The 13,806-nt window shown below is 39.9% G+C and overlaps 1 protein-coding gene and 1 pseudogene across 2 annotated transcripts in view; both read right to left on the reverse strand.

Annotated features, from left to right (window-relative positions):
• Positions 1 to 275: 275 nt before the first annotated feature.
• Positions 276 to 13,806, reverse strand: part of LOC306656057 (olfactory receptor 1D2-like) — a 382,885-nt gene continuing 369,354 nt past the window's right edge. Inside the window, 3 exon segments of the mRNA XM_079130929.1 lie at positions 276 to 1,186; positions 1,189 to 1,206; positions 1,209 to 1,311. Of these exon segments, the coding sequence (XP_078987055.1) occupies positions 297 to 1,186; positions 1,189 to 1,206; positions 1,209 to 1,311 (1,011 nt within the window). The 3' untranslated portion in view covers positions 276 to 296.
• Positions 11,291 to 12,243, reverse strand: LOC306656062 (olfactory receptor 1P1-like; annotated as a pseudogene). Its single transcript has one exon. The product of its transcript is annotated as an olfactory receptor 1P1-like (transcript).

Consider the following 13,806-nt stretch of genomic DNA (forward strand, 5'->3'; position numbering starts at 1 on the left):
AACTAGAGTCAATTTTTTATTTAAAAAACAAAATGTTTTCTGCTTGCTGCTTTTGCCCAGCTGCCCCTAATTAAAAGCAACAGTGATCATTATGAGCCAAGCACCCTGCTAGGCACTTCTGTACATTATCTTATTTAATCCTCACTGATGTGCATGGATCTCAATTTACAGGATTAGCCTGACCATATTTATTGCTGAGGCTGGTGCAGGGGAGGACATCAGGTTACATAGAGAGGGCCTGTCTTCACCATAAACTGATAAACAAATCCTGAGCAGGGTCTATGTTCTAGTTACTTCTATATCCCTCTACAAGTCTTATATAGGGTAGAGGATGCTCCCAGTTTCCACTTCAGGTTACCCTCGTGTTGACCTCTGAAGGCTTTCTCTAGGAGGATTCTTCCCAGAGACCCATGCGTGTCCTTGTTCCTCAGGCTGTAGATGAAAGGGTTCATCATGGGGGTCACCACAGCATACATCACTGTGGCTACTGCATCCTTCATGGAGTAGGTATGCAGAGGCTGCAGATACACCATACAAAGTGTCCCACAGAAGAGAGAGACAACAGCCAAATGGGAGGCACAGGTGGAGAAGGCTTTGTACTTTCCAGTGACTAAGGGCATTCTGAGGATGGCTCTTACAATGTGGATGTTTGACATGATCATGACCCCTACTGGGGTGAGGAAGATGAAGCAGCCTGTGGTGATCAGCACGGTGTAATTGATCTGGGTGTTGGAACACGGGAGCCTCAGCAGGACATAAAGCTCACAGAAGATGTAATGGATTTTCCTGGATCCATGGAAAGTCACCCTGGTCATGAGGAGAGTGTGGATGAGGCCATAGAGGATAGATAGGGCCCAACACAAGATTAGTAGCAAGATACAAAGCTTAGAGTTCATGGCTATGACATAGTGGAGAGGGTGGCAGATGGCCACATAACAGTCATATGCCATCACTGCCAGGATGAGATTGTCCAGGGCCACCAAGGAGACCAGGAAGAAGAGCTGTGTCAGACACCCTGTGTAGGAGATGGCTTTGTTCTGGGACTGAAGGTTCACCAGCATCTTGGGAATCGTGTTGGTGACAAAGAAGAGGTCAGTGAGGGAGAGGTTGGCCAGGAAGAAGTACATGGGGGTGTGCAGGTGGGAGTCAGAGCCAATGGCCAGAATGATGAGCACATTTCCCACACAGTGACCAGGCACATGGACAGAAAGTCCAGAACAGGATCTGCTGCTGCTCGGGAATCTCTGAGATCCCCATGAGCAGGAACTCAGAGTCCCCACTCTGGTTGCCTCCATCCATTCTCCCAACTTGCTGCAACATGAGCACAAACAAATGCTTACCAAATGACCTCAGATGGATACAGGCACAAACATAAACAAAACCCAATGTTTCCTCAGCATTAACAATTTTGTGATATTTTTAGATTGGCAGCAAATTAATAATAGACACAAATGGGAAAATCTTTATGGGACATAATCATTCCTAATCTGTCACACATGATATTCTAGAACTAATATGTACTTCTTATTTTAATTCTTATCCTACAATACGATACCCTTAAAGTGTTTAAAGATTAGTATGCTATGTTATGATATTGAATTGTCTTTCAAGTTATATTTAAAAATCAATGTATGCATTACAAGCAATGGATATTGTATAAATGGACAAAGGAGAAAGAAGAAAAATATAGGAAAAGGAAATATTATCATTGTTTGCTGATATGATGATCTCTCTGAGAAAGTTAAGACTATCAACTGAAATGTCATTAGAAATAAAGAAGGATGTCAGTGAAGTGACCAGTCGCAAGAGGAATAGACTCAAAACTAATGGTGCTCCCAGGAAGTCCTGTACCACAGTGACCGTGCTGACAGAATGCTGGAATTCAAGTCTCAGCACTGCTGCTGACTAGCTGTGGAGCCTCAGGCAGGTTGCTTGAGCACTTTAAGTCTCACTCAGTTCCTTCAAACCAGCTGAGGTGTCTGTCAACAAGTGAATCAGAAAAATGGCTTATACACACAATTGCATTTTGTTCAGCCATGAAGCAGAATGAAATTAAGTCATTTGTAGGAAAGTAGAACTGGAGAGCATTATGTTAAGAGAAATAAGGCAAACTCAGAAAGACAAGGATCATATGCTTTCCCTTATATGTGGAAGCTAGAGAGAAAAGGCAGAGGGGGGATGGGAGTCCCATGAAAACAGAAGAAAGACCAACAAGACATTGCGGGGGTCAGGGAAGGAAAGATAGGAGAGCAAGGCGAGGCACTGAGGAGTGAAACTGATCAAATTCTGTTACAGGCATGTACAACTCTGCCACAGTGAAATACCCTACTCTGTATAATTAATATGCACCAATAAAAAAGAATAATTAAAAAAACTCAATTCATTTAAGTGCAAACTGTACTATAGCAAAAAAAATGTATTGTAGCAATGATGAAATTAAATAACAAAATATTTGGCATGCAGCAAGCACTTAATAAATATTGCCTATTATATGTGTGTATAAGATTATGTATATTGGATATGTATGACATACACGCACACAATAGGTTACAGTACAATGTAAAGCAACCCCATCCACAATATCAGCAAAATAACATATTATGATGCTCATGAGGATTAGGCAGTACCTTTAAATTCTCCAGAAATACCTAAAACAATAATTTTAAAATGGAATAGTTAATAGAGAGATTCTAGAAATGAGTAGTTTCTTAAGGTCTATGATTCTAGTTAACAGGATGAAATGTGTTCATATTCAAAGGTTTATATTTATTTGAATTAATCTAAAACTTCACTGATTTGAAGTCAAAATCAAAATAGAATCTTTGAAAAATAAAATTCAATTTTGTCTAGAAGCAAGCATGAAAAGCAACTTAGGCCCTCAGCAACTTAGCAAGACCTGTCTCCAAATGAAAAACCTCTAAATGCAAAGCTGTGCTGGGGATGCTGCTTGGGTTCAATCCCCAGAACCAACGCAAGAAAGAAACCAGTCTTAGTTTTTTGAGATTGGCTTATCTCACTTAGCATGATATCCTCCAATTTCATTCATTTGCCTGCAAATGATATAATTTTATCATTCTTCATGGTGGAGTAATATTCCATTGTATATATATATATATGCCAGTTTCTTTATCCATTCATCAATTGAAGGACATCTAGGTTGGTTCCACAATCTGGCTATGGTGAATTGAGCAGCAATGAACATTGATGTGGCTGTATCTCTGTGGTATGTTGATTTTAAGTCCTTTGGGTATAGGCCAAGGAGTGGGATAGCTGGGGCAAATGGTGGTTCCATTCCAATCTTTCTGAGGAATCTCCACACTGCTTTCCAGAGTGGCTGCACTAATTTGTAACCCTACCAGCAATGTATGAGTGTACTTTTCCCCACATCCTCGCCAACACCTATTGTTGCTTGTGTTCTTGATAATCGCCATTCTAATTGGGGTGAGATGGAATCTTAGTGTAGTTTTGATTTGCATTTCTCTTATTACTAGAGATGTTGAACATTTTTCCATATATCTGTTGATTGCCTGTACATCTTCTTCTGTGAAGTGTCTGTTCATTTCCTTAGCCCATTTGTTGATTGGATTATTTGTATTATTGGTGTAGAGTTTTTTGAGTTCTTTATAGATTCTGGAAATTAGCACTCTATCTGAAGTATGAGTGGTCTGTGAGTACTTTTTACATTTCTAGATATAATCAAAGGGAAGCATGGGAAATGTCAGTCTCTTTTATCATTGCCAATTTGATTAGCAACATAAATAATAAGTAGTTTTAAAATGAACTCATTGAGATGATTAATTTGTTTCACCAAAGTAATCATGTTACTACCCATATGTATCATATGGCATCATGTTGTAAAAAACAAATACAATAAAACTTATTGTAAAAAAAAAGATGGATGCAAAAACTTTAATGTCAAAATTATAATGCTGCAAAGAAATTAGAAAATAAAATTTGGGAGCTAAATCAAAATTATTGGGGCAGGCACCTCTCAAAGAATCCAGGAGAGTAGTCGCTGCTACACTTGACAATAATGGAAGATACTTGAGATCCATTAACTTCTTGCTTTTAGGCAAAAAGTTATGAGAGCTGGACACTGAAGCAAATGTCAGACTGCTTATTCTTGGTCCTTCGGTTTTTAGAAAGTTTAATTTTATTTCTTGAAGATCAAGAAATATGCTAAAAAATCCACTTACAAACACACTGTTATCCTTGAAAAATATTTTCTCCAACATCAATTATTGAGTATTTTTCCACACATACAAAAAAGGAGAAAAATGTACACTCAGTAATGTCATTCTGTGACTTTGGAAACAAACAATAAAAGACATGTTTTTGATCAAGCCTATTCTAGTTTCAGATTTATTCAAGATTTATCATAATGTGACCAGACAAAATGTAAGAGATGAATATATTTGATGATTATCAGAGACTTGTGAATAACACTACACATGTAGAAATATCTTAAAATTTAACACAACTGATCTGGTTTAAAGGATTACAAAAGAAGCATGTTCACAGAGACAGAAAGTGGACTAATGTCTGCCAGCACCTGAGGGGAGGGAGAAGAGGGGAGTGACTGCTAATGGGAGGAGAGTTTCTTTTGGGAAGGAAGAAAATGTTCAAAAATGAGACTCTGGATGATAACTGCAAAATGACATGATACATTAATTACAATCTTTACCTGAGTAAAGTGAAGTTTACATTATTACTTATATCTCTATAGGACTGTTTCAGCATTACATAATCCATTAACTCAATGAAACACTCTGGAACTATCAAAAATGTTGATGTTAACTTTTTCATTTGTGTAAGGAAATGTGTTCACAATAACTGTTATGTTAGAACTCCAGGTTACTCTCACACACACACACATGAACACACACACACACACACACACACACACACACACACACATATACACCCACACACACAATAGAAAACATGCAGCTTGCCCTTGTTTGAAGCTGATGAAACCTGCCATGTGTCACTGTGAACATGAAAGCAAGACACACAAGGCGCTCGTCATTCATGCCACACCTGATGTGTTTGCAAATAACAAATCTGTCATGTATCTGCCATGGTAGCCAAGTTCTCCATTTCCTCCAGGAGACCGCTGGTTACTGGGCAGGTGGTCAAGGGTCAAGGGTGGTCAAGAGCAGAAACAGCATCATTCTCATGACTGTCTCCTCAGGCCCCCACACAGGGACAGGACAGCATCAGGATCAATGAGTGAGGGCTGAACTGGGCTGCATAGAATATTAGGCATTCCCTGCATGTGGGGAGGACTCAAGAGCCCAAGAGCCTAAATCAATTAATGACCAGACAGATAAAAATACAGGCACAGTGTCAGGAAAGTGTGTTGCTGCTCTGCAAATTCCATCTGAATATCACTCATCTAAAGTAACAGAATAAGCAAATGTAGATGTGGGAACTGCAAGCTACCTTTGATCCTGAACTGGTTTGGAACTTCAGTTTGGGAGACAGGATGCGGAAAGACCCAATATTAGACAAATGAATAGATTTATTACTTCATTTACTGAGTTGAATTCCTAGATACAAGCATCAATGGAAGGAGATTCTGAGTCAGAACACTGGATCCCAACTTTAGCTTAACATATGTAACTATTTTTAGAGCAAACCACTATCCTTTACTGAACATATCACTGCACAATGTGTTAAATACTTTACACATATTAAGATCTTACATTGATAGAAACACTGTCTGGTTCTGTTGTCCTATTTTATAGATGATGGACTGAGACTTAGAAGGTTCATGAGTTTCCTAAAGTCATTAAACTAGTAAGTGATAGAGCCCAAAATTGTTTCCCATATTGTGCTGCCAAATCCACTCCCCAACTAGTACAGTGCCTTGAATTTGGGGCCCTCGAGAACCACTACCTGAAATGAGGAGGTTAGGATGTGGGAGGGTGAGGAAAAGTCAGGGAATTTCCAAAGGAATCCTGCTTCCTGGATTACAAAGCAAGGCAAGCACCCCCCCACACACACACACTTTAATGTGCATCAGAATCATCAGTGGGTTCCCTTCCTTGAGACATGGTCAGTACATCTCTTCTCAAATCCAAGTGCTTGTTACCAAGTACCTGGTGCTTCTGATCTTACGCTTTGGGAAATGTGCTCTCAGTTTTTAAGAGTTAGTTGACCTAAACACTGGGGTGATCATATGGCCTGGGATACACAAACCCCTCTTCTATGGATGAGGGGAGAAAAGAGGGGAGACAATGTTGGAGTGATACAAAAAAGGGCTCCAAGCTTGGTGTCAGAAAACCGGACTTTGTTCTTTCTCTGTTGCTCCGTAGCTGTGTGACCTTGAAGAAATATACAACCTCTCTGAGCTGCCTCCCTGCACCCATTATGCTTTATGGGTGGGGTTGAGAACCACAAGCAACAGGGTACATGACTGCACTATGGAAACTGTAGAATGTTAAAATGATCAGAGATCAATATATGACCTCTGAACACCAATGTATCAGATTATAAGGAGATGTTTTAAAGTATGTGAGTAGTTTGTGGAAGACCAGAGACAAAAGAAGATAAAAAGGGGAAGAGAGAGTGGACACCTGAGACCCCCGGGCCTTACCTGTGGCACTGCGCTGCCCTCAGATAGATCCCCCTGGTTCTAATGTCTACATTTTCCTCCTCCATTGAGTGAAGGTCACAGTCAGCACATAGAAAACCGGAAGCAGTTCTGGGGGACTCAGGGCTTCCTAGGGTGAAGGTGAAAAGAAGGGACACTGGCACCTGGACATTTGGTCCCCATATAGGAGGAGAAACAAGGCAGACTGTGGGTGTCCCTGCAGGGCCAGGGACCTGAGAGCTGAGGCTTGAGCTCTGGTTCAGAATGGAAGGGGCTGAGTCAGGGCTGTGCCAGGCCTATTTATCACTTTTGAAGAGGCCTCAGGGAAGCAAGCAATCCCAAGACTTCTTCTTCAAATGAATGTAATTTCCTCAGTGTTAATTTCTGGGAGAAAGGGCCTTGGGAAATGAACCTTGTTTATAAGGAGTCATCAGATTCTCTCTCCTCCTCATTCTTTGTAACCTTCCCTTCCCTTTTTCTGGTAGAAAGTTTGGGCTTAAATCTCCCACACCATAGAGCCCTCAGCCCACCCTATCTCTGCCCTAACCACTGCCTCAGAGTTGAAAGGATTCTAGATTCAAACCATGCACCCCATACCCTCACCATAGAGGAACTGGCCTCAGCATTACTGTCCAGACAATGCCTGTCATCTGTTCTTTCTATCTCCTCATTGATGGGAGTCACTACCTTCAAGCAGATCTCAAGCAAAGAGCCTCCAGTCTCATATGTGGTAGCTGTCAAGCAACATCTCAGTTGCTTCATGCTGCAGGGGAGGGTGAATGGTCTCAGGCTGGTCCTAGGTCCACTAGTAGATGGGCCATGATTATTGCTAAAGATCTGGGTTTCTCCCACTTTTCAGTGCTAGCAATAACAAACCTTCTGCTGGCCAAATTATGAGATGGGCAGAGTTGTCATTGGTGCCACCACCCAGACATCCTACAGAGTTGTTTGCATACAGTAGTCACCCCTCACCCACAGGGGATAGGTTGCAAGACCTCCAGCGAGTGCCTGAAACTGCAGGAGTTCCAACCTATGCATGCTGTGCTTTTTCCTATACATGCATGCTTATGATAAAAATTAAAAATGTAAGTCATTTAAAACTTATGAATTGTTTATTTCTGGAATTTTCCATTTAATATTTTTGGACCCTAGTTGGCTATGGCTTACAAGCACAGAAGGCAAGGCTGTGGCCAAGTGGATGTCACAGCACTTGGCCTCCCTCCTGCTCCTGAGGTTCTTGGATTTGGTCTTCACCACAAGCACCCCCTTTCTGGGGGTACCCCTGACTCCAAACACATCTCACCAAAATGGTCTCAGTTCTACTCTTGCCTGAGAGTCTCCTCCATCCTGATTTATTTGTATATTGTTTGTTGATGACAGATGTGGGACTAAGCACTGGAGATACCACCATGAAGATGATGGACATGGTGCCTCCCCTCATGGAGCTTGCAGACCAGTATGAGAGAGGCCTTCTGAAAGCAAACAGATGAGAAACTAAAATACTTACAAATTGACGAGGGCCCCAAGGAAAAAGTAACCTGGGATACAGAGCAATGGGGGACAGGAGCATGCAAGTCCTTGGGTTGATGCATCAAAAAGGCTCTCTGAGAGGGGCTGGGGGTGGCTCAATGGTGGTTTAGCATGCCAGAGCCCTGGGTTCACTCCCAGCACCAAACAAACAAATACAGAGATCTCTGAGAAAGAGACATTTAATCTGGGAGAAGATCCATCTAGGGAGGGGAAATAACATTTGTAAAGTCACTAAAGTGGGAAATGAACTTAGTGTGTGGAGGGCTGGTGGGAAGGCAGCCTGGTTTTTGTAGGCGAAGCTGTGAGTGATGCAAAGTAGAGAAAGATGAAGCCAGGGGAGTGGCTCTGTTTTTATTCAATTACAATGTGAAGTCACTGAAGTACTTTAAGTTGAGAAGTGGACTGTGTATTCAGAGATCAGGCAAAGTCTAAAAATTTTGGCAGGAAACTCCATCAGGAGCAGTGGATGTGGATTTTCAACTGCTCTGTATTGAAGCTTTTCTGGTGGGATTCAATTATTCTTTGCATTTTGTGTTCTTTGCCTTCTTTTACCTTTGTTACTAATCATCATTTTTATTATTATTTTTCCTTCAATAAGAAAAATGAATGATAGAATATCACCATTAGGCTATCTCCAGTGAATGAATGAACCCAGACAGTGGGCAATGGTACTGCAAACATCACAAAAGGAGAGCTGATCAGATATCATTTTCCTCATGTTAGAAGAAAACACACCCTCCCACAGTCTCACAGATGGGTTGGAACTGGAGGTTGAGCAAGCCTCTGGCCAGGAGGTCTGCAGCAGCCACCATCTGGGAACCCTTAACTCTAGCCATTGTCCTCCAGGACAAATCACCCCCACAGTGAAGAGGAAGTACTGAGAATAGACCCTGAATAGAGTAAACAGGAGTAAAAAGACAAGCAAAGACACTCTCCAGGTGAAACTGAGAGAAAACACGAGGAGAGATCAGAAAATGTGTCCGCATATTTGAACACTCCATCAAAATAACAGGGAACTCTTAGATGGCAAAGTTAGGGGAACTATCACTAATATGTGCCTTCTGAGAAGTCAGGAAAAATAGCTGCTCTTGAAGCTGAATTATACAAGAGATTGAGTTCTCGAAAGAAGGTAGAAAAATGGGCACTCATCAATTCTAGAGAAAATTACTATTGGTATAAGCTTATTAGCAAATTAACACATCTATAAAAATTTAAATATTCATTCTGTTAAGGAGAAATACACTACCAGAAATACTCTATCACAAGTATAAAGAGTAAAAGGATGTATTAATAAATGTATGACAATATTGATTATAACTATAAAAACTTGCCATTAATCAAATATTCAATAGATGATTGAATAAAATAAATTATTGTACATGCATACAACAAATTCTATGTCATTGTAAAAACATGGAATGAGGTATATTGTAAGACAGTGATGTGAAAATTTTTTCCATGATGAAGTTCCAAATAAAAATATACAAATTTGTGTGAACTTATTTGTAAAATTAATATATGTGCATTTGTATATTATTAGAAAAACCTGCAATTGTATCTATCAAACCACCAAAATTTTAAACTAATTTTATTATTTAAAACCTAAGATATTAAAAATCATATTATGTTTATAATTTGACTATCATTTATAATTCTAGGGCAGATAATGTAATAAATAATCCAGAATTTAATTAGGTTTATAACTGAAGGTGTCTATCACAGAATTATTTGCAATTTTTTTGTTAATGAAGTGACCAAATGCTCACCAATGGGGAAATGCTTGAGCCTCTAGATGGTACCTACAACAGGTGAGATGCACGTTTGGGCATAGGAAATTTCTTATGAGATGTTGACAAGAAGCAAAACTTTCTTCAGGGATAGGAAAATTTTGAAAGTAAATATGCCAAAATATTGCATGCAATGATCTCTGTTGTAGGGATTAGACATTATTTTTATTTATGTCTGTTTCCCACTGAACCAAGATCTGGAAATTCTCTTGGGAAAGACCCTTTCATTTCTTCCAATGTCCCCAGGGCTCAGCCCAGGACTTGGGACCCTGCAGACATTAGTCTATGTATTGAGAGATACATTGGTTAAGATTCCAGCAAGGGTTTCCTCCTCTATGCTGCTCAGCTCCAAAGTTAATCAAAAAGAAACTACATGCAGTCCAAGGAATTTTGCTCAATAAGTATATTTGGGTTCTGGAGATTCTTGAAGAGTGTCTGAGAAGAGACCCTAAAGGCCCTCAGAGCTGCATGTCGTTGAATAGAGCTGACATGCTCTCCCCGCCATACGAGCATCCCAGTTACCAGGACTCTAAAGGCTAGACAGAGAAACAAAAGAACCAACATAAGTTACAAAATAACAAATACATTTGACAAATACATTTGAGGACTAAGTCATATGCTTCTGTGGACACTTAAAAGAGAAAGTCAGGGAAATCTCACAGTCCTTGTCCTCAACAAGCACTGAAGCAATTGCTTTTAATCCACAGACTTTTACTGACACCTCACAGAGGTTTATCCTTGCTTTGTGGGTTGGAAGCACAGAGCTTTAATCAGACATGGTAGAAACTTGGTTTCCAGGTCTAATGGGACTGGGACATAAACTTGAGCAAGACATCTCAGGACCGGGTTCCATGGAATCATCCAGGGAAAGAAAAAATTGGGCTGAGATGTTGCATTGGGAATATCCACCACCACCAGTCATCAGCCTGCCTCGGTGCTCCTATCTGTTTCTTCCATAATGAGGCTCCAGGGAGGTTCTGCTTCCTTCAGGTTCCTTGAATCAGATGCTGAATTATTCCCTAGGGAAAGTCTCTCCAATCCTGTAAATCCCACTTAGTGACTAAAAGTCTGGATGATTTTAAAAGTCTTGTAACCTTATGGGGACAATGTCATGCATGCAGCCTATTATTGACTGACAAATCATTCTGTGGTGCATGACTATAAAATAAATGAGCAAATGAGCAAGTCATAAAAGATTAACATTAAAGTACAAATCCAAATCTTGATTTTCCACAATACCAAACTCATCGTGGGGAATCAGGGAGGGGAACAGCAACATCCATGAGGGACTCAGTAATGAGGCCCCTGAGGTAGAAACCTCTGGAGGGCTCTCCATGGAGGGTGTAGAGGAACACCTTCAGTTTCCTTGAAGAAATCACTGGCCCCTCAGGAAGGAGACTTTGACCCTGAGAAGTCTGACCAGTGCTGCCTCCATGTTCTTGTTCCTCAGGCTATAACTGAAGGGGTTCAGCATGGAAGTCACTACTGTGTATGTGACCGCAGCTGCTGTGTCCTCCACCAGGGGGTTAGTGGAAGAGGATGAGGGGCACACATAAGCCCTGATCACTGTCCCAAAGAGCAGGGCAACCACAGAGAGGTATGAACCACAGGCAGAGAAAGCCTTGAGCCTTCCCTGGGCAGAGGAAAATCTAAGGATACTGACACAATCTGGATATAAGAGACAGGATGAGCAAGAAGGGGATTAAAATAACTGCAACCCCCACAAGAAGAGAAGTACAAGTTTATTGACCTAAGTATCAGAGCAAGTGATCTTTATCAAGTGTCCTAGGTCATGGAAGAAATCAGGAATAGTCTTCTTAGAGCAGAAGGAAAGCCAGAATATAAGGAAGGTGTGGGTCATAGCCACAAAATTAGTGAAGGTCCAGCAGGCAATCACCATGAACATGTAGTACTAGAAGTTCATGATCACTGCATAGGGGAGAGTGTAGAAAATAGCCATGAAGTGGCCATAGGCCACTATGGCCAGGAGAAAGATGTCCATGTTCCCCAAAACTAAGAAGAAGTAGAGCTGGGTTAGGCATCCTGCATAGGATATGGACTTCCTCTTGGTGTGGATGTTCACCAGGGCCTTGGACACAGTGATGGAGATGAACAGGATGTCTGCACATGAGAGGCTGGCAAGGAAGAAGTACATAGGGGTGTGGATTTGTGTGTCAGCACCAATGGCCAAGACAATGAGCAGGTTCCCAGTCACAGTGATCATGTACAGCCACAGGAAAATCAGGAAGAGATGTGCTGGTGCTCTGGCCACTCTGAGAGTCCCCAGAGGAGGAACTCAGAGCTGTTGGTTTGATTTCCTCCTGCCATGATCCCATAGGTCAGAGAAAAAGATCTTCAATAAACTGTATTAAAATTCTGTAAAAATATTTCACTTTAGATGATTACTGAGCATGCCATCCTCTGAACTCTAGAGAAGAAGGAAAAATAACAACATATTTGACAATGTATTAACCACCTACTATGCATGCAGTAAAATTTTATTAAAGCCTACTAAATACTCTGTGCTAGAAAGTATGGGGAACACAATTTAAGATACTTGAAATAGATTTCTTCTTTGATTTCTCTGCATTCTTATCTGTTCCAATTATATTTGGGTGTACTTTCTCTTTAGTGGTACTCTCAGAAGGGTCAAAAAACTGTTCATGCATTCATTCATTCATTCCACAGATACAGAGTACCAACTATGAATGTGACATAGTGTCAGATAAATAACATAGTGACAATCCTTTACCTCAGAGGACTTTTTATTCTAATGGGAAGGACATTACACTCACAAATTCTCAAAGAAATTAAAGCAAAATCTAACAGAACATTTAAAAAATACTACATCTTCACCACAGAGGGGATGATTCCAGGAATGCTGAGCTGGTTAAATATAGAAAAAATAATATTCTTTCTTTGGGAATGTTGAAAAGACATTTAGCACCATTCAACACCCATTTATGTCTTGGAGGACAGGGGGAGTCTAAATGTTGCTTTTATTATTAGGGTTTCAAGCAGGCTTCAGTCACTTCCCTTTTTAAATTTTTTATTTTTAATTTTTAATATTTTTATTAGTGCATTATTGTTATATATAATATTGGATTATTTTGACATAATCCTACATGCATGAAATATAATTTGCTCCACTTTGATCCCTCAAACTTCCCCTTTCCTGCGCTACCCTTCCTCCCCCTCAACACTTTCCTCTACTTTATTGATCTTCCTTCTATTTATTTATTTATTTTTAATTCATTCATTATAGTTATACATAAAAATGGAATGCATTGTGTACAAAGTTATCGAACTATGTATGTGCACATATGAATATATCACAATGCAACCCACTTAATGTTTTTTATAAATCAGTGAATATTTCCTTAACATGATAAAAATATGCCTATCCTTGTTAAAAAGTCAACTTCATTTATTTTTAAAAGTTTTTTAATATTTAACATTTTTTGAGTATCCTACATTTTTGAGAGTATTTAAAATACTTCATATATACTAATTCACTTAATCTTTTTAAAAATTCTTGGTGAAAAAGTCAAATTCTCAGTGGTGAAACAAAGGAGATATTTATAGTAAAGTCAAGAATAAGATGATAAAACTAAATTAAAATTCCTATTTCACTTCCGATTGGAGGACTTACAACAATCAGAGATGAAAAATCAATTAAAATGACAAAAATGGAAAGGAGGAGACAGGCACATGCCTTTAATCCCAGTGACTGGACAGAATGAGACAAGAGGATTGCAAATTTGAAGACAGCCTATGCAGCTTAGCAAGGGTAAGCTGTCTCAAAATAAAAAGGGTTGTAGCTCAGTGGTAAAGAGCCCCTGGGTTCAATCCCTAGTACTGAAAAATAAAAATTTTTAAAAAGGAAAGGAA

Source organism: Sciurus vulgaris (genome assembly GCF_902686455.1).
Source record: "Sciurus vulgaris genome assembly, chromosome: 3".
Classification (NCBI taxonomy): Eukaryota; Metazoa; Chordata; class Mammalia; order Rodentia; family Sciuridae; genus Sciurus; species Sciurus vulgaris.